General features: G+C 42.9%; 1 protein-coding gene across 1 annotated transcript in view; it reads right to left on the reverse strand.

Moving 5' to 3' along the window:
- The window catches only part of NUP210 (nucleoporin 210), a 2,490,054-nt gene that overhangs the window by 2,006,599 nt on the left and 461,411 nt on the right, over positions 1-22,044 (reverse strand). Inside the window, exon 5 of the mRNA XM_044078102.1 lies at positions 12,621-12,771. Coding sequence (XP_043934037.1) covers positions 12,621-12,771 — 151 coding nt within the window. The remainder of the gene's footprint in view (positions 1-12,620; positions 12,772-22,044) is intronic.

Below are 22,044 nucleotides of genomic sequence, written 5' to 3' on the forward strand. Positions count from 1 at the left end.
GAAACTCGAAAACGAAAATTTCAGGAGTTGGCCAACCGGCACTTGCGAACTGCTACTGCTTCGAGCACAGCAGGGCAAGAAAGACTGATGTAATGGCATCAGCTGCATGCTTTATACCCCTGACTACCTGACATCACAGAAGATGAGACAGCAACCGACGCAGGACCCAAGACTTTGATAATCACGCCGACTGAGGGCTACTACAAGCAGATAACCCAAATGTGATGACTGCACCAGTGAAATATGAAGAACATCAGATTTAACTCTATGGACATCAGTATAATAAGGTTTAGCTATAGTGCATCTATTTTTTAAAACCTCATTTTTAATATCATCTATTTGTTTTTTGCCATAGCCTCTGGCCAAATATTGTTCACCAAGTGACTCCATAATTTTAGTACACTCATCATCTGTTGTACATAGCGTAGAGGCTATAAAGACTTGCACCTTACCTCTCATATAAATAGGACCTGCTGGAGAGACAGGTATGTATCCCAGAGAATACCCCATCTCTGGAAAAGGCTTCCCATCCATGTAAACACAGCTCTTCTCTAACCCAATTCAAGTGTAACTTGGACAACTGGATAGGGAACAGGAAATTCATCCCTGGCTTGGCACCTATGTTTTTTGAACCAGGTTCTGCTGAGGTGCATCATCTCTGGGACATTTTACAAAATTCCTGAGGCTCCAAGAGCAATCTAAGTGCTTTTTCATTTATTTTCACTTATTTTATTGCATTTGCACTTGCCTATCATTTTTTACCTAAGTCTTATAGCTAATTTATCACATTTGCACTGTTTTTAAGCAATTTACCGATCAACTGCATTTCATTGTTATTTAATTGTATTCCATTGATATTTACTGAAATTCATTACTGCTTAACTGCATTTTACTGCACTGCATTACTGTTTAACTGTATTTTTCATACTGTGAGTTCTGTTTTTGTCTGTAAGTGGTTAATCTGTGCTTTTCTGGGAGTTTTACTGTGTTATTAACCCTTAAATTGAGTAGCATAGTCTGGACAGTGGTTTGCTGCATCCAGAGATGTTTGTTTTTGCCTTCTGTGTTTCTGGCAGCCATCTTGTGTTGGTAGTGGGCCTATCTTCTCTTGTTAGCGAGAGTAGCAGGGCTGCCTGCACCTTGTCTGGCACAAGCTGATTGGTAAAGAAAGCAGGACTGACTAGATTTCTGTGTTACTAGAATCTTCTATTTTTTGTGGTAGTTAAACCCTGCATTTGAGCTGGATTGGGCTTGTTTGTACTGTTTTAAACCTATTGCGAGGTATTCCAGCTACAAACTTTCTCTTAGTAGCACTCGTGTGGATCACCTAGTAGTACTCATCTTAGACCTTACACCCTTTAGCCTCTTAGCTCTCGCTGGTCTCTCTCCCTCAGATTCTGACAAATATGGAAGTACAATTTCCTACGGTTTCTCCTGCCAGTCTGGTTGATATGGGCATCCTGAGATAGTGTAGCAACTGACTCATGTACACAGACAACCCTCTACTATTTCCATTTAGGAACACAATTTGTGAGAAATGCAATTACATTAAAAACCTAGAGTCTATGCTCTCTCCCTCACAAGCCAGTATATCTGGCACTGAGAAGCCTGTCAACTCAAACACCACCCACCCACATATGCGGACATCCTCCACAAAAACATACCCAAACAAAAAAGAGATCTCCAAGGAAAAAACAGATGCAAACTCCGCAGCCCACCACACCGCATAGTCCACACATCTGTGTCTCACAGCCATTGTGGCTTAACCATAAACCCAACATATTAGTCATAGGAGACTCCATTGTGAGACACAGATGTGCCCCTCACCAGGCTGGATAAGGAGAAAGTCATGGTTAGTTGCTTGTCAGGTACCAGAATCCACCATATCATGCACGCACTCAAGACTCTCAACAACAGGTACTGTTTTGACTCTGTCACAGTCCATGTTGGCCTGAAAGACTTGAGACATACCTCCCTGGACTATACAAAGACAGATATGACCGAGCTTGCCGAATATGTGTCCCAGGCAGGTAAGTCCCTAGCCTTAAACAACATTCTACAGTCACCCAGAGTGATGCCTCAATACAAACAGAAAATTATCAACTAACAATTGGCTTCATTTCTGGTGTCATTTCAAGGGGATCCAGTACCTGACAGCCTGAGAAGACATGATCGACAGACCATGATGCTTTGCCAGAGATGGCCTGCATCTGTCTCACTTGGGCTTCAAGCTTCTAGCAAAGGCTCCTGCCTCCCCCATAATGCCTTTTTTAGGCAATGCCATGAGGTCAAAAAGTACAGTTTTGTACCTACCATAAATGTAGATGTTAGAGTGCTAATACAGCTGCAGTCATAACAGATGGGTTATCCTGCCGTCAGGCGGGTCCTCGGTCGGCCGGATTCCAAAGTCTAGGTCCGGCGTCGGTTGTCGTCGCTTCTTCCCTGACATCAGTGCGGCAGGGGTATAAAGGAACCAGCCGACGCCATTTTCTTCAGTTTTTCTTGCCCCATATGTCAGGTGCCCCCAGAAGGAAGGCAAAACATAAACTTATGTAATAATGCAATGCAATATAATCAAAAAACAGTAGTGTGCAAGCAAATACACCATAAAAGAATACCCCAATCAGGATGTATGAGGAGGTGTTTGTCATAAGGCCTGTCCCAAGAGAGGGTGGAGGGAGGGAAACCTGGACTGCAGCTGTATTAGCACTCGAACATCTACATTTATGGTAGGTACAAAACTGTACTATGTTCATCGTGCATACAGCTGCAGTCATAACAGATGGGTAGAATCCCAAAGCTAAAAAAGGGGTGGCAGGCACTAAGTGGAACTAGGAGGAGCAAGGATGCCCTGCAAGACTGCTGTGGCAAAGCCCGCTCTAGATTTAGAGTATAGTGGAAGGTGATAGTGCTTGGAGAAAGTGTGTACAGAAGTCCAAGTAGCTGCTTCCAAAATATCCTTGGTAGGAACCCCCCTGAGGAAAGCTGCAGAGGTAGCTGTGGCCCTTGTGGAGTGAGATCTGATGCTTGCAGGTACAGGTTTTTCATGAAATGAGTAACAAAAGCGTATGCAGTGGGCTATCCATTTTGAGATGGTCTGTTTGGAAATAGCCTTTCCTTGAGCACCTGTAGCATAGGACACAAAGGGTTGCTCTGATTTTCTGAATGGCTTTGTCCTGTCCAAATAATAACGAAGTTGCCTGTGAATGTCCAAGGAATGCAGTAGTCTTTCCCCTTTGTTTTGTGGGTTAGGATAAAAGGTAGGTAATTGGATAGTCTGATTCAAGACTACACTGGATACTACCTTTGGCATAAAGGATGGGTTGGTTCGTAAGGAAACTCTGTCCTGATGGAAAATGATGAAAGGTTGCACAGCCATGAGGGCTTGTAGTTCCGAAACCCTGTGTGCTGAGGTGATAGCCAGAAGGAAGGCTAATGACATGACAAATATTGCAGTTCTGTTGAAGCAGCTGGCTCAAATGGAGGCAGGGTCAGTTTTTCTAAAATGAAGTTGAGGTCCCAAGCAGGTACTGATGGTTTCCTTGGGGGTTTTATATTCTTAGCCCCTATGAGGAACTGTCTTGAGAGGATGAGAGAATAAAGGAGGATCAGTGTTGTATTGTGCAGAAATGGCTGAAGCATGGATCTTGATGGAGAAGGAAAGTCCACTGTTTAACATGTCTGCTAGGTACTGCAATATTGGAGGTAAATTTAGTACCCAAGGATTCTGGCCCTTTTTCTGATTCCAGGCACAAAACCGTTTCCATTTGGCGGAGTAGGCTTTTCTAGTAGAAGGTCTTCTGGCCTCCAAGATGACATCCTGCACTTCCTTGGAGAGGAGAGTCTGTTGGGAAATCAAGGAATCCTCCATGCGGCTTGATTGAGGGTTTTCAGTTGACTGTGAAGAGTTTTGAAACTGTGCTGGGTCAACAGAAGAGGCACTAGAGGCAGGGTCCATGGTGGGGAATGCGTCAGGCTCTTCAGGAGTGGATACCAGTGTTGTCTTGGCCAGTCTGGAGCAATGAGAATCATCTTTGGCCTCTCTGCTCTGGCTTTTAATAGAACTTTGGGCAGCAGTGGAAGAGGTGGAAAGACATAGACTGTCAATGTTGTCAATTGAAAGAGAGTGCGTCCACTTTCCAGGCCTGTGGATGATAGGTCCTTGAGCAAAATTTTTTCAGTTGGTAATTTTCGTGGGTAGCAAAGAGATCTATGTCTGGCCGTCCCCATGCCTGAATTATCTTTGTGAAAACTTGAGGATGCAACTTCCATTCGTGTGGATCTGTCATAATTCTGCTTAGGTTGTCTGCCAGCGTGTTTTCCTTCCCTGGTAGGAATTGTGCTTGAAGTTGGATTTGCAATTCCAGAGCCGTGTTCCAAAGGGACATGGCTAGTCTGCACAGGGGGTATGAATGAGTTCCTCCCTGTTTGTTTATGTACCACATCACTGTGGTGTTGTCTGTCCTTATTAATAGCTGGCTGGATGCAGTAGGTCTTTGAAGGCCATAATAGCATTTTGTACTGCTAGCATTTCCTTTTGATTGATGTGTAGGTGCTTCTCCTTTTGGGACCATTTGCCCTGAATGCACTGATCTGTCATGTGCGCCCCCCAGGCGTAGTCCGAGGCGTCTGTTGTGATGATTTGATTTGCTTGAGGCATGCAGAAGGGGAGACCTGTGTTTCTTTGGCATGCTTGAGCCAACCACAGAAATTCCTTTTGAAGACATGGAATGAGTGGTATAATTGTTTCCAAACTGTGGCTGTGTTGAGACCATAAGTTTTTTAGGTACCATTGAAGTTTCCTCATACACAGCTTTGCACATGGGATCAGAAGGATGCAAGATGCCATGAATCCCAGAGCCTGCAGGATTTTCCTTGCAGTCAGCCTGGTGAAGGTTGCCATTTTTCTGAAGTATTGAGATAGTTGCCCTTGCTTCTCTGGTGTGAGGTAGGCCATCTGGGTGTTTGTATCCAAGCTGGCACCCAGGAAAATTATTGTATGAGAGGGTATTAGTTTTGATTTCTTTTTGTTGATTGTGTATCCCAGAAAGTTCAACAACTTTATTACAAACGCCAGGTGTTTCAGAAGTATGTGCTTGCTGTCCGCTTGGATCAGGCAGTCGTCCAGATATGGGTATATTTGTATCCCTTGAAGTCTGCAGAAGGCAATTACTGATGCCAGGCATTTCGTAAACACTCTGGGCGCAGTAGATAAGCCAAAGGGCAATGCAGAGAATTGATAATGGGTTGAACCTGCAAGAAATCTGAGGTATCTTCTGCAATCTTATCTGATAGGGACATGCAGGTATGCCTCCTTGAGGTCCAATGTTACCAGCCAAGACTCCTTGCCTAGCATGGGAAGAAGCTGCTGTAATGTGAGCATCTTGAATTTTGGTACGAGTAAATATGTGTTTAGGATGGATAGGTCCAGAATAGGTCTCCAATCTTTGTCCTTCCTTGGTACCAGGAATAGTCTGGAATAAAAACCTTGACCTTTTTCTTTTGCAGGTACCTCTTGAATAGCTTTCATGTTCATGAAAGCTGAAATTTGTTTTTGTGCCTCTGCCCTTTGATTTTGTGGCAGGTTTGGCATGCCTCTCATTTTTGGAAGGGTGTGAAAGTGGAATCTGTAGCCTCTGTCTATAATATCCAGGATCCATTTGTCTTTTGTCACAATATGCCAATTTTTTGAAAATAAAGCCAGTTTTCCGCCTAAAGGTGCTGCTATTAAAGCTTTGCTTGGCATGCAGAGGGGAAAGTGATTGTGTCTGCTTTCTGAATGACTGTGATCTATCTTCTCCACCTCTTGGTGTAGGTGCTTGCCATTGTCTGCCTCTAAATGATCCTTGAGATTGCCCTCTACCCCTCGGGTGCCTGTATCTACCTCTTTGAGGTCTGTCCGTGGCTGGAAAGGACCAATTTTTTGAAGGCCAGTTTCTGCTGAAACGTGGAGGTTGTACCTGTAGGAAATCTTTCACTGTTTGCATTGATCTTGCCTTTTCCTCCATTTTCTTTAGTACCTCCTCAGCTTTAACACCAAACAATACATCTTTTTGAAGAGGTGCATCTACTAATTTAGCTTTGACATGATCTGGTAAGGTTTGCTCTTTGAGCCAAGCATGTCTACGTATGACAGACCCTGTAACAGCAGCTCTACATGAGGCCTCTAAAGCATCAAAACCACATTGTAAGGTATGTTTACCCACTTACTCTGCACTATGCAACAAATCCTGCAACTCCTTTACATCTGGTTGCTCAGGTTGTGTCATTTTGCTTTTCAACTGAGATAACAAAAATTGTTGATACTTTAACATATGGAACTGACAGTTTAATGCCCTCATGGTTAAAGTGGCCGAGGTGTATACCTTTTTCTCCCACCTTTCTAAAGCTCTGGAATCTCTCTCCGAAGGTAATGGGTTTTTGGCAGTAGAGGCCTTAATTCCCTTGGGACCCTGTGAAATAGTTTCTGGGTCAGCAGCATGGCTTTTGTAAAGGAATTGGTGTGAATCAGGAACCCGGTAATACCTGTCAGGTTTAACAGGAGCTGGAGGTAAAGAATCTGGGTTGAGGCTGGCTTCTGTGTACACATCATCTAGAATATCCAAGACAGGAGGGATAGCCAGAGGCCTGTGCTGAGGAAGCAAGAGAAAATCCCTGAGCCTTTTCTTGGAATCTGAGTAATCTTGACCTTCCCAGTGAAAGTGTTCCCTCAAGGTGTGTAAGGTTTCCCCAACAGAATAGTCCTCGGGGATCCTCAGCATCAGAATCTTCAAAAGGGGAATATGAATATTCCTGGTCCTCAGAATGTTCTGAGGTAATAGAGGCTTGGTCTGAGGAAGGGTAGTCTTCCTCCAATCTGGGCCTTTTGTCCGAGGGAGGTTGAGAACCCCTGATAAGAGAAATCAAATCCTCAGCCATTTTGAGCATCTGTTTTTTAGGCATGGGGCCTTGAGAGGGGCTCTGTGGAACTTGTCTTTTAGTTTTCATGGCTGCTTTAGATTTTGTGAAAGCCTTAATGGAAAAAGAGGAAGGCCTGAAGACACCTTGAGAGCTGGCAGGCCTGTCTAAACTCTGAGTTTCCCCGCCAAGGGTGGCGTCAGTATTGTAGTCGGAGTGGGCGCCGAGGAGCCTGCGACCTCGGGCACAGAAGACACCGCTAAAGAAGCGTCATCGGTACTCAGGGGCTGCGTAGGCGCCTCGCTGAGAACCGGAGCACCTGTAGCCGGCTTTAGCGTGGTGTCGGTAGAAGTCACGGACCTCGTATGCCGGTCCTTATCTTTGCGTCTTTTACTCAAAACTGGAGTCGGAGTATCCGACAACATAATGTAATTAAACTTTTTATCAAATAGTGTTGGGCGAACTCCGCCCGACGCTTAATAGTGCGTTTGTTGAATCTAGCACAAAAACGACAGGCTGAGACGTCATGGTCTGGGCCTAAGCAAGGAATGCAGAAGGAATGGAAATCCTTATGCGGTATTTGCTTCCCACATGAAATGCAATTATTAACTTTGTCTGACATCGGTCTGAGGCAAGAAAAGTTTCCCCAATGGGGTACTTAGCTTTCAAGTAGACTTCGGCTGCAATATTTTTCATAAATCTCAGGAGCTGGCCGACTGGCACTTGCGAACTGCTTCTGCTTCGGGCACCGCGCGGCAAGAAAGACTGAAGAAAATGGCGTCGGCTGGTTCCTTTATACCCCTGCCGCACTGACGTCAGGGAAGAAGCGACGACAACCGACGCCGGACCTAAACTTTGGAATCCGGCCGACCGAGGACCCGCCTGACGGCAGGATAACCCATCTGTTATGACTGCAGCTGTATGCACGATGAACATCTTCCAACATGAAAATTTCATCAAAACGCAAATTAAAGGTCATGCTGCTAAATGCTATGAGTATAAACATGAAACTGCACTCACTGCAAGCATTCTTAACCCTGGACGATGCTGGCATTTCTGCAGTCACAGAAACCTGGTTCAAAGCTATGGAGAGCACCCCAGCCATACCAGGTCACTCACCTTATCATACATTCAGACCTCAAACCGTGGGCAGCAAAGAAAAAGGAGGTGGAGTTTCAATACATACTAAAGGCATACACACCTCCAGACTGGTCAAACAGTATGATGTACAGGAAACACTCCAGGTGCAGTTAACTTTTGATAAGACCCCTTTCAAATCATAGCTAGCTATAGGCTCCCAACTTTGACTCAAGATGCCCACTCCATCTATCTGGACCTCTTCCAATCTATCAAGATTCAACCCTTTACCCTGATGCTGGGTGACTAACTATCCAACCATAGACAGGAAGAACTACTCATGTCAAAACACAAATGCCCAGAAATTTCTTGATTTCATCAATGCAAATTCCTTGGACCAGCTGGTTGACACCCCCACAAGAGGTATAATATCTTGGAATTAACCAACATGAGTAACCACTGCAGCATCCCTACAGTGTCATCCTCCCTGGTAAGATCAGACCACAAAGTGGTCACTTATGAAGTCACCATCTCCCCCGACCCCCCCCCCCCCAGTTATAGTCAAACAAAAAAAAAACTCTACAAAGCTGAATACAACGTCCTGAGGGAAGGTATAAACAACTTCACAGCCCCCACCCCTTCCAAAGGGACTGGCACATATGTCCAAAACTACACCAAAGTAATATACGAGTATTTATATAGCTGCATCGAATCAGGAATACCTGACAGGACAAAAATCATCCTCTTCAAGGAACAGTAAACCTGTTTGGCAGACATCTGCAATAAATAAACTATAACGAAAGGAAAAAATTGCTGTCAAGCACCAAAGATCTCTCCTTAGCCTGAACAAGCAAATAAGAGCACTAGTGAAATCCTCCAAATCAAATTTCGAGTCAAAACTGGCCACATCACTAAAGACATTCATAAGGCCTTCTTCACATACGAGTGCAATCTCAAAGGAAGCACTTAGATCTGCTCAGAACTGGTGGTCAAGGACATCACACACAAACACCGTAGATATAGCCAACCTGCTGGTAGACAGGTTCAGTGAAAACTTCACCCCGCTGTCCCCCCCATCAGTAAATCAGGACATCCCCAGCACCTGCACCCCTCCCCTTATCTCTAGGGACCAAGTAATCTCTGCCCTCTCAAAGGTAAAAAATACAGCCTCCATGGGACCCGATAACATCCCAGGCTGCATCCTACATGAACTCAGGCAGAAACTGGCAGCACCATTAGGCACCCCATTCAACCAAAGCCTGAGTATCTGCTTCGTCCCAGCCGAGTGGAGGGCAGCCACTGTAATCCCTTTGCACAAAGGTGGAGAGTCCAACGATCCAGGAAATTACAGACCCATCAGCCTAACTAGCTGATGGGTCTATAATTTGGAAAGGATCATCATGGACCTCATTAACAAGGACATTGGCAACATCCAAACACTCGATCCACACAGTTTGGGTTCATCAAGGGGAGGTCATGCCTGTTAAACTTGGTCGACTTCTTTGAGACACTCACCAAAGCCATGGATGAGGGGAAGACGGTGCACACCGCCTACCCTGACCTGGCCAAAGTCTTCGATACTATTCCCCACTTGGGTATAATAGATAAACCCTCTCAACTAGGCATAAATCTGTATGTTACCAGATGGTAAGCAAACTGGCTCACTGACAGAATCCACCTAGTCAAAATAGGGGAAGCCACCTCAAGCAATGAGCAGCATACCCCAGGATCGGTCTTTGGGCCTCTGTTTGAAATATACTTTTTCTGAGATGTAAGCCAAAACCATTGGGCTATGGTTGATGAAGTTTGCAGATGACTTCAAGTTGGGCACTGTCATCAATTCCCCTACTGGACATCCTCCAAGAGGGTCTCACCCTAACAAATGACTGGTGCCAGAAACATGGCCACAAACTGAATGCCAAAAAATGCATCATTATCCCCTTTGAGGAGAGTGATGTCCCCATAAGTTATCAAATTGATAAAGTCCTAAGCAAGCAATCAGTTGTGAGGGACTTTGGTACCCAGGTTGATAGCAATCTGACTTTTAACCACCATATTTCCTCTGTTGTACAAAAGGCTTTCTACATGGCCCACTTCATTAGGAAAGGTATCTCATTCAGGGACAAGGAGGTCATAACATCCCTGTATTCTTCCCTTATAAGACCCATTATTGAGTACAATGCCCCTTTCGACATGTACCTCACAAAGCATATGCAGCAGCTGGAGAGACCACAGAGGTTCTTCACCAGGAGAATCCACGGCCTCAAACATCTACCCTACACAGATAAGCTAAATGCCCTGTCCCTCTACTCAGTTTCATTCAGACACCTCAGAGGTGACCCCTTGTCTGGCATACAAAGCAATCTCAGACCCCACCTTGAAAGGACTGCAGCAAATCTGCAAGTCAAGCTCCACTTGAGTAACCCGCATACACGACCTCAGCCTGGTCTGTGATATCAAACGGACTTGGTGGGACAGATGTGTGTCCCAGAGACTCTCCCTTCTGTGGAATAGACTCCCTCTCCATGTCAAGCAGAGTACTTCACCATCACTTTTTAAGCGCAACCTGGATAACTGGATGGGGAACAGAAAATACGCCCCTGGGATTCCACCTATGTTCCTGCTGGACATGGGCATCGGGTGATAACTTGTTGGAATATGGGCTAAATTCTTGGCTAGACTTGTAAGGGCCTCACTGCCAATAGTCTAGTAACTTCCTATGATCCAATCGTACTAAGGGTACCACAACTTGTCAGAGATTTGGTATGCATGGCTAAGCTTAAAAAAGACCCTTGTGGTCATTAGCCTAGTAAACACCTATGAACAGGGAAAAGTGTACATAAATAGAAACAGCTATCACTCTATTAACTGCCAGGTCGCGTGTAATGCTCAGGGAATCATCCTGAATGTGTGTGCTGGCAACCCGGGCAGTTACCACATCAAATCATTTAATACGGGTGGATGTGAAGAACAGGTAGGTGGAAGGCAAACTCATACCCATCCGTCAGCCCTATGATCCTAAAACTCAAAAAGTGTGGAGGGTAGGTGGATAACAGTCATCTTATATGGCTTACCACTGCAGTAGTCATAAACCTTGACACATTTCCCAGACCTATCTACTGGTGGAAGATTCCATGAATTGGGATGAAGGAAACCCTTTATAATAGTCAGCGTACAGCCATGCCTGCCTCTGAAGGTGACACCCATTTCTTAAGGCTAGGAGAATGGGTGGGCAAAGGACCACATAGCAACCAGCTGGATGGCTTAGTTAGTAATCTTTTTTAGGAACACAACAGTAGATGATGTACACTACTTAGCATGTTTAAGGCGTCTGCTACGACAGAGTAATAGAGACATGTGCCAGCCATTTTGATAGGGTTTGTTCAGAAATTCAGGCAATACCTCAGCTGTGTATGGAAAAATAAGAAATGAAGTATTCTTTTGCCACTGTTTTGTGGATTTGGAAAGAAAATGACAACTGTGCAAACTAATTTACTGACGTCAGTCATTAAGGAAGCATTTGACAGCAGGCTATCTTTCTGGGAGATTACACGAGGTTCTTTGCAAATCAGCATCTGCAGTACACGGTTTCAACAAGCTGATATAACAGTAGGTGAAACAGATGGTCTTATAAATCAGGAATTTGCGGTGTGCCAAAGGATCTAGTTCATATGGAGCATATGTCAGTTTCTCTAGACCTCCAATGCAGAAGTAATGTATAGTTGTGTAGGCAACTTGTCATATTTGTTGATGTTTAAGGATGGTCATTGTTGCATTTTTAATACAGTGATCTATACTACTGGCAGACTAAGACATCTAGTATGACTTTCAAAGCTGAGAACCCTTCCGTCATGGGCAAGCTGATATCACTTTACCAAATACATCAAACACCTAGAATGTAGGTGGCATCTGTCTGAACTACCTTTGGATCTTTCTTGATTCCAAATCATGACAGGGCAAAAATCATGTTTGCATCAGGGGCTACTACTTAGGATTGCCCCAGGGATGCATTGTCTCAGGGAAGCAGTCTGTAACAAAGAATTTAAGTCTTAAAGCCAGGGATTCCAGTGTCTTGCAGCTTGAGTGGATCCACTCAAACTCAAGTACCAGTGCAGACAAGCAGCTACCACAATTTACCTGAACACCTCATTCGAGTTTGAGCAAGGCAAGTGTGGCAGCCTTGGTAAGGAAGTGGCACTGTGGATTAGGGCACTGACTGGGAAGGGCTTCTTACAGTTAAGGAGCAGGAAGGGTGTCTTAGAGCTATGGATCAGGAGAGGGATTTTTAGGTTTAGGGAGAAAGAATGGAGTTTTAGGGTTAGAGTCAGGATACGGTAGGGGTACACAGTATTACTGAACAGGGTGATGGGAAAGCTTAGTAGTTAAGGGAGAATGAGTTAGTGAGAGCTCAAGCGCTTGCCATTTCCACCAAGTGTGTTGGGAGCTACTAGCAAGCAAGCAAGCACTTGTAGTAAACCCATGCAGCAGACCTGCATCTAAAATGCAATGGTACAACTGGAACCCACATAATAATTACAAATTAATGATGCACCTTTTAACAAAAAAAATCCCGAAAGCCTCATTTACTTAAATGCATCAAGTAACTGATGTAATATGAATTCAGAGAATCAAGTTTCCAGCATTACCTTGTACAATGACTCTTGTAACTTAGCTTTCAGTTTAGAGCTTCCAGTTTTCATTCCCGACACCAAGATTGTGTCTCCTTGTTTGGCAACTTTTTCCATTTCTGAGATATACTGTGGTGCATCATAGGTTGACTCTAAAAATTTCAGAATGCTAGGTGGAAAAAAAAAGCAACAAATTATAACATTCAGCAAGTGTAGTAAATGCAGCTTATTTCAATGGCTTTATTCAAAGTTTTATAATAATGACAATTAAGTGCATCACAATCATTAAAAGTGCAAAGGTGATTAAATATATAAATGCGCTGCCAATGTAGACACTTCCCATCTTCCTCTGTTTGACGTTTACAGAAGAGAAGAGATATTAATATTTAAAGTACACAAAACAGCTATACCAAAGGAGGATGGATGCAGCCTGATCCAATATAATGTTATCTCATAAACCACCATCACACTAAAGCACAATCTACCAAACCAATCAACTGAAAACACATGCTCAAGAAAAAGCAGTCACTGATCGTTTGTTTGCAAGTTTGGGGGGGGGAGTAGCTTAAATGGCAAACTCACATTAGTACTTCCTATTTGTTTTTGCACATAAAACCACTTATTTCTGAAAAGTAAAGGCATAAAGTGCTTAAATGTGATAGGTGGATTTTGTTCTCCTACATTGAATTTTAGTGACAAACCATGTGAGCTGGTAATACCATAGGCTGCATTCCAGGCAATGTTTTGAAAAAAAACCTGGTCTGACAATGCCTTCATCAAGACCAGGGCTGCTTTTCAGAAAACTATACAGTACAACCATTGATACTTTAACCTGCATGGGTAGCTTACATTTTAACATTTGTATTCAACACCAATATCTTCTTTCAGAGAAATCTTTGAATTTTCAATAGCTGCACAAGTCAAGTACCAAGCTACATTGTACTTCCTAACTGGCTAAACTGGTAATGTACACAGTGGCATAATTATTACTCTGGGACAACACAGTACTCCTTCCGTACCAAACAAGTTATTCCATATGCATTCCTAACCACTACAGAGATATTCTGATCAAGATGTCCCTTAAGACTAACTTCATGGTGACGTTTCAAATCAAAGCTTGTTCAGATTACAGTTCTCAAAATATAGGATACTAATTTTAACTCACTTTAAATTTACATGCTAACCAGTTAAATGAAGTGATCATTCTCATATCCCTTTCAGCTATTACCCAAGCCACATAAGTGAGAATAAACAGAAGAACTATAATTAATCTATGTGAAACTAATATGTGTAAGAACTCGCACAATACAAAAGTCTACACATAACGGCAGAGCAGTTTAGGGTTGATACTATAATGAGTACCTCTGAAAATAAATGTGAATCAACAGGGAGTCAATTCATCACACTGCAAAGTCATCATATCAATTTTATATTTATTTAGTATGCTTGAAAATGTCCTAAATAACTTTATAAGTGACATCAGGAAGCAGCAACAAGCAGTAAAATCACGAAGTTTAAGGTGCTAAATATTTTCGCAATATATGATCACAAAGACAAAAAAGAAATCTGTTTCCTTTGTTAAATTCCTGTTCATTAAAACTGTATTCATTTCAATAAGGGATTAATTCATGTAATATATTCTAGATAAATCTGCCAAGCCATGAAAAAATTGCCAATGGCGGAACATAAATTCACTTATTTTTTATGCTTCTGTTGACTGACATAGCCCCACTAGGCCAGTATCCACAGTATCAGGGGAGACCAGAGGTGGTATTCATACTAAACAGGAGAAATTTGACCAAGACATAAAAAAGAGTAAGCACCAAGGGATCTTTAACATCCATGACAGCTACAAACTCAGGAAGCTGGGACTTAAGTTTAAACATCTCATCTAACCACCCAATAACAAGAGCATATTAAACTCAGATTAATTTCCATTTTGCATGCAGTTTGTTTGTTTGTTTCTTTCGGCTTTTCCCGGTTAGGGGTCGCCACAGCGGAACTCCGGTCCGCTAATGATTGGCAGTAGATTTTGACATGCTGGCTTGCCGGGCCTAACGCACAACCTTCAACAAAGGAACGCCCATTCACGCATGTCGTCACACAGAAGACACTAACCGAGCATCGAACGGGCAACGTTGTGTAAATCAATAACATTTGCTATGTTGCATGCCTAAGTACCATATGCATTCCCCACCCCAGCACCCTTTAAAAATGGCTGTTGTTTAATAAACCTTTGTAATCTTTTTATTACGCCAATGCCCAAAAATCTAAATCCCTGGTGATGTCTGGGTAGGCCTAATGCAGAATGAGTCTATAGTCTTTAAGGCACCCTGGTCAACTGATATCAAAGTAATGAAATGAAAGAAAAGATGTAATGAAGACATCAAAGGCAGTGGTGTAAAAGGCAAACAAAAAACTATACTAAACCACTTTCAGCCCCCACAACTCCACAATGCTAACCAAATTTGTGAAACACCAATGACTAAGTCATGGAAAACACAGTTTTATGAAACAGGTACCATCACAGATGTGGTCAGTTTAAGATCAAGGAAGAAACAAACAGGAAAAATAGCTGCACATGGGTATACAAGTGTAGTGAAAGTCATGACTGCAATGTTAGAATGCTAGATCTGTGTTGTCGTCTTCTGTTCAGTTCAGCAGTTGGGTATATCGGACCTGAAGCTGGCAACTTTTAGACCTTTGGTTCCAAGGCTCAGGCTCCTCCCCTCTGCCCATAATCACCCTCCATCCAACTAATTCCACAGTCTGAGTGTCTCCCTGAGCTTGGGTCCAAAAGTGTGGAACCATCAAAGGGAGCACTGACAGAGGACATTTTGAAGCTCTGTAAAATCACAAAGATGCATCCAGGCATGCCAGCAAATGACAATGTTAGTGCCTGCAGCTCCAACTGTGCCACTGGAAAGCAGGAGCATGGACACGGACATCAGTTAGAGGGTGGTTAGCTGCATCTCCACAGATTTCTGTATATTGGCAGGGAGATTACCCGGTAGTGACTTGGAAAGCTCCTTAGAAAAGTCTCTCTGGAAGCATGCAATATGGGCTGATTAATTCAATGCACATACAACAATAGTCTCTGAGGTATAAGTCTACTTTCAGAATCTGCCCAAACTCCTTGACTCCCTGTTCAGGGGAAAGACAGAACTGCTTTCTTCAAACAGCTCCTTTTTCTTGGCTGCTACAGTCACCAAGGCATCTACAACAGGACCCTTGCCTCCAACACAGCCTATTCCTAGGGGATACCAAGATCTTGTCTGGTGTTAGCTGGATCGGCTCCACCACATCAGGTCCTTCCATGCCCACTGAGAGACCAGATCAATGAGCTCATAAGTGGGAGGGACCATCCAGGAAGCAGATGGGCTAGCCCCAAAAGCCTTGAGGAATCATGACTTTTCTTGGGAGGGGGCTTTAATGAACCAGTTATCTCATTGCTTCATCAATCTAAGTATGTCTCCAAAGGAGACTTCTTCTGTGGGTGGAGATCTTGAGGACTCTCCCCCTTCCCCAAAGTCTGCATCTTCCATGAGGGATTTCCGAGGGGAATTCAGATGCCTACTTTTGCAAGCCCACTTCCTACACTCTTTCCCAGTGTGAGACTCCAGGGATGGCTCAGAATTTGTAAGAGGAACTTCTCAAGGAAGAATCTTCTAGGCTTAATGAGGATGAGCTGTCTAAGGCAAAAGGACCCAGAGGCGCGCAAGGCTCCAACCACCTCTGCATCGATGCAGAACCCTGGACTTCATTCCCCAACTTCTCAACTCTTGGACCCCTTGAGATCCAATGTCAGAGATGAACAGGTAAGGAAAACAGAGTCAAAGCTGATCAAACTATTGGCTCCAACAAAGTCACCCAAAGGGGAACACTGCGCCACAGGCAAACTCAAAGATCAGACTGGAGAAGGAAATATCATCAGGAGTGCAGTCGGGGTCTAGCCCTGAGCTGGGGGGGGCCTAGCTCTGAGCTCGGGGGGGAGGGGGGGGCTCTAGCAGGACCGCATCTGGATTTGCATCCTCAAAAACCTGTGCAACATCCTGTCAACATCAGCTTCTAACAGACACCTAACACCAAAAGGACCTAAATGAGGAGTCGACCAAGGGTGGCCTACAGGACTGGTGCACAGACCTTTCATGTAAAATAAGACAACAGAGCTGAGGATTGCTCAGCAATGGAGGAAATCTACTTGGAGAAGAAGGAGATCAGATTGACACTGGCTCCTGAATCTTAATAGGATCATGACAGTATCGAGGTTTTAGTAGTCTCTCAAGAAGGACCTGAGGTATCCAGGGATATCTTCAAAGCCCTATCTTTGTCTTTGCCATCAAACATATCCTTTTTTTTCTTTCTCCTTTTCTTTCCCCTTCTCTTTCTCTCTCTCCTCCTTTTGAGTACTTAGTCTTATCCCCAACCTTCGCAGATGACGACGAGGAAGAGGTTGAGTCAGAAGGGCTTGATTCTCCAATGTGGCAAGGAAACGACTCTCCAGAGCTAGTTTATTTCTCCGGTCAGTAAGAGACCTGGCACCAAATAAGGAACAGGACTCGCACTCGGTATCAGGATGATCGCCTCCCTAACAGAACATAAAACACATGAGGGTCCAGCGGTGAGAAATCCTGTGTCCGCATGGAGTGCAATTCTAAAACAGTAGCCTTATCGCTCATGTCCAAGGGCAATTTCACCACACAAGAAAAAAAAGACAGGAATGTCTAAACGATACAGCTAATAACTCTCTATAAAGATAAAAAGATAGATCGATATAACAAACTTTTTTTTAAAACATAGAGGCAGGTAGGAAAAGGTGTGAAAAGGCACCTGCAGCCGCAGAAAACATTAACTAAATAATTACTAAAACTGTATTCAACTATATACAGAGAAAGGATATTCAAAGGATATTGTAAAACACCTAGCTAAGGCAAAAAAAGGAAAGAACTAAGCCCTCAGACTGCATCCCAACAAAGCAGGAGGCAAATGAGATCTGACATATTGTAAGGTCAGAAGGGAATTATAGATGGGGGACCCTAAGCCCTCCTGCACCCCCCCCCCCCACATATCCAAAACTTATATATTCCAACTTTGAGAACTCCATACTTCATAGAAAAGGGAATACTCAAAGAAATAGCACCTCGGACTTAGTATATACAAGTCCGATCTTATGGTCATTCAAGTATCCATATTTTGAGAATCACTCTAGCGGGTCCCGACATTTCAAATGCTCACTGTTTAAAACTACACTCCACCCCCGACACTAAACGTCACCTATATAAAGTTAGTACAATAACAACAGACACGACAACAAATGTAAAGTAACATAAGATTTTACATACTTTATTTTACTCAGCCTGATATAATGCATTTTAGTATTTTTCAGTGACATTTTTTTTGCTGTAACCATGGTTATTTACTGCAATTAAAAGTTTGTTTCTGGAAGCACTGGTAGAAGTTTTCATTATGGTATCTTTGCATAAAAAGATCAATATAGCAATTAAAGTAAATATTACAATATTATTAAAAAACTCCTTAAGATTTGTTTTTATTCAAACTGAAAACGAAATAATTAATTACCTTTAATTTTTGGTATAATAACAATACTCTTGCTTGATCAAAGGTAATGTCTCAACTTTACCAACCAGTATGAAAGTGAGTGCCATGTCAGCATTTTTTTTTTAAAACACTGCTGTCATAAGTGAATTTATAAAACTGTAGATAATTTTATTTTGCACTTCTAATATTGCGTTTACTCTTCCATAATATGGAAGAATACTTACTCGTGAAATATCATCATTAACAAAGTCTATGATTGTCATATCAAGTCATTTTATGTTTTACGATTAACTTTTTCTACTGGTAGTGTGGCTGAATGTCCAACAGCTTGATTATATACACACTCATACAAACACACTATACAAATATGTCTACACACATATATACATATACACACACATATACATTTATGTACAAGTGTATAAGTATACTTGTACATGTACATGCATACATGTGTATATAGGTTTACATATATGTATATAGATGTACATGTACATATGTTCTTATATATTCATATATATATATATATATATATATATATATATATATATATATATATATATATATATATATATATATTCATATATTTACACACAGAATATTTTATATACATGTATAAAAGACTTACATTTTTGTGAGATTGTGCTCATCTACTCATAGCTTCCTTGTGCCTGGCTTGGATTGCTTCAAAAACCATCTGGAAATAGAAAGCTGATACAAGCATATTTTTTGCACTTGCTCTGTTTCAGTGATATTTTACAATTCTGTACTGCATTTATTTATTTTATTGAATTTATCACTGTTTTTCAGCCTGCACTTGTTAAAGAAACTCCCATTTGTTTTGCAAAGTTTTTGCGTTGTTGTGAACATTTCTTAGGGTTAGTGAACTTATTTCCAAGGATTCCTAGTTTTGCATGAATTATTACTTTTGTTCTAAAGCATTTGTTACTGAACATCAGCTCAAAGCCAGCTGGTTTTACATTGGGAGGGTTCTTTTGCACTCTCTTGTGGGAACAAAGACTAAATTCAATGCATCCAAGGTGGGAACTGCTGGTGGATATCTTTTTGCGTTTTTATTTGAATGGCCTGAGGGTTTAACTTTAGAAAAGTCTTTCATCCTGCTGGTATAAAAGCCAATGTGAAAACACGGTTCCCCGTGTCTGCATATAAACAAACCTCTCCAGTTTAAAATCCTCTACAAGATACGCTCTCCATAGTCTCCCACTGTTAGTGCAGGCCTTTCAGAGAGCCCCCCCATTAGTATAAACCCCATTTAGAGCACCCAGTTATACCACACCCCTTCAAAACACAAACACGCTACAGAATACAGCGCCTACAACACTCAAAACACAAAAAAAACACAAGCACCAGTATCTCACCAAATAAGCCCCTAAGACAATGCACATCTAAACCATAGGTGACTCCATTGTGAGAAAAACGGATGTCTCACTTACTAGGCTGGAGAAGAAGGTTACAGTCAGGTGTCTATCGAGTGCCAGCATCTGTCAGATCACACACATACTCAAGTCTCTTAACAACAATTAGCGTTATGACTCTGTCATAGTTCATGTTGGTGTGAATGACTTGAGACGCATCTCAATAGAGCTCTAGTCTTGAGCAGCATTCTGCCCTCACCTAAGATGATACCACAACAGAAACAAAATTGATTGACTTTAACAATTGGCTTAGTTTCTAGTGTCATCCTAAAGGGATCCAGTTCCCATCAGCCTGGGATGACATGGTTGATAGACCACGCTGCTTTGTGAGAGATGGTCCTCACCTGTCACCTCTAGGCTTTCAGTTACGGGCTAAGGCACTTGCCTCCACCACAGTGCCTTTTTTAATCAAGGTCTCAAGAACAAAAGTTCCAATGTGAAAATATCACTCAAGTAAATTAAGGATTATGCTGCTAAACGCTAGGAGTTTAAAATCAGAAAAAGTACAGTTGTGAACACATACCATGAATGTAAATGTTTGAGTGTATTCACTGTTGCAGTCATCACGTTTGGGTTATCCTGCCAGGGGTAGCCCTCAGTCGGCCCAAATACCAGAGGTGTAGTATTTCTGCATCTGTTGCTGTCGCTCCAGGACTGAAGTCAGGTTGTTAGTAGCATAAAATCAGGCAGGCAACGCCATTACATCTGTTTTTCTTGTCCAAACTGTCAGGAGCCCCCAAATAGGGAGCTACATTATGGTGGAAGAACACCACCAGTAGAAAGTAAATACCAAAAATTCCCTGTAAGAAGAGAGGGACGGAGAGCGAGAGAGAGACAAGGGGGATGGAGAGAGGGAAATCAGGACTGCAACAGTGAATACACTCGAACATTTACATTTACGGTAACTGTACACAACTACTATGGTCTTATTGTTTCACTGTTGCAGTCATCACATTTGGGTAGATTCCCAAAGCTAAGGATGGGAGGAAGTAATTAGATAGCATTAGGACCAGCTATAAGGCCCTGCAAGACTGCGGTGGCAAAATCAGCTCTGGATTTATAAATAATTGTCAAGTGGTAATGCTTGGTGAAAGTACGTACAGAACTCCAGGTAGCAATTTCTAGGATGTCCCTGGTAGGGACACCTCTGAGAAAGGCTGTAGAGGTAGATGCAGCCCTGGTGGAATGTGGTCTTATCCCCTGTGGGGTAGGTTTTCCATGGTGCTTATAGCAGAAATGAATGCAATGACCTATCCCACTTAGTAATGGTTTGCTTTGAAATAGCTTTCCCCTCTGCCCCTGCAGCAAATAAAACCAGCAGCTGGTTCAGATTTCCTGAGAGGTTTAGTCCTGTCCAAGTAAAATTTAAATTGTCTGTGTACGTCCAAGGAGTGCAGTATTCATTCCCCTTTGTTCTGTGGATTAGAAAAGAAGGTTGGCAAATGAATGGACTGATTAAGGGCCACACTGGATACCACCTTGGGCATGAAGGAGGAACTGGTCCTGAGGGACACCCTGTACGCATGAAAGATGATGAAAGGTTCCACAGCCATGAGGGCCTCTAATTCAGATAACCATCTTGCTGAAGTGATAGCTAGAAGGAAGGCTGTTTTCCAATAAAGGAATTTCAACTCTGCACTTGCAGCTGGCTCAAAGGGAGGTAGAGTGAGCTTTTCCAATACAAAGCTAAGGTCCCAGGCTGGAGTAGGGGCTCTCCTGGGTGGTCTTAAGTTTTTGGCCCCTCTGAGGAATTGCTTCAGCAGTGGATGAGAGAAGAGGGGTGGTTCTGTATTGTAATGAGCTGAAACGGCTGAGGTATGAATTTTGATGGAGGAAAATGAAAGGCCCATGTGAAGCATATCAGTTAAGTATTGAAGAATATGAGGTAAATTGGACAATGATGTGCCCATCCCATGAGTTTGGCTCCAGGAACAGAATATTTTCCATTTTTCAGCATAGGATTTTCTAGTACTATGCTTCCTTGCCTCCAGAATGACATCCATCACTTGCTAACTGAGGGATGGGAACAGAGAGATCAGGTAATTAGCCAGGCTGCCAAGTTCAGGGTTTGAAACTGTAGGTGCAGAATCTGGCCCTCCTGCTGAGACAGCAGAGCAGGGGTCTGAGGCAGGGGCCATAGTGCCAGCAATGACACACTCTGCAAGAGGGGGTACCCAGTGTTGGTGTGGCCAGTCTGGTGCAATCAGTATTGTCCTTGGTTTGTCCTGTTTGATCTTTAGTAGTACCTTGGAGAGGAGAGGCAGAGGGGGAAAGGCATAAACGGATAGGTTTTTCCAGGAGAAGGACAGGGCATCCACTTTCCAAGCTTGTTTATGGGGAATCCTTGTGCAAAATTTGTCCAATTGATAGTTCTGGTGGGAGGCAAACAGGTATATCTCTGGGCTCCCCCATTTGTTTCTCAACATGTTGAATATCTTTGGTTCCAG

The sequence above is a fragment of the Protopterus annectens genome, chromosome 7.part0, assembly GCF_019279795.1.
Source record: "Protopterus annectens isolate FY-2018-M chromosome 7.part0, PAN1.0, whole genome shotgun sequence".
In the NCBI taxonomy this organism is placed as follows: domain Eukaryota; kingdom Metazoa; phylum Chordata; order Ceratodontiformes; family Protopteridae; genus Protopterus; species Protopterus annectens.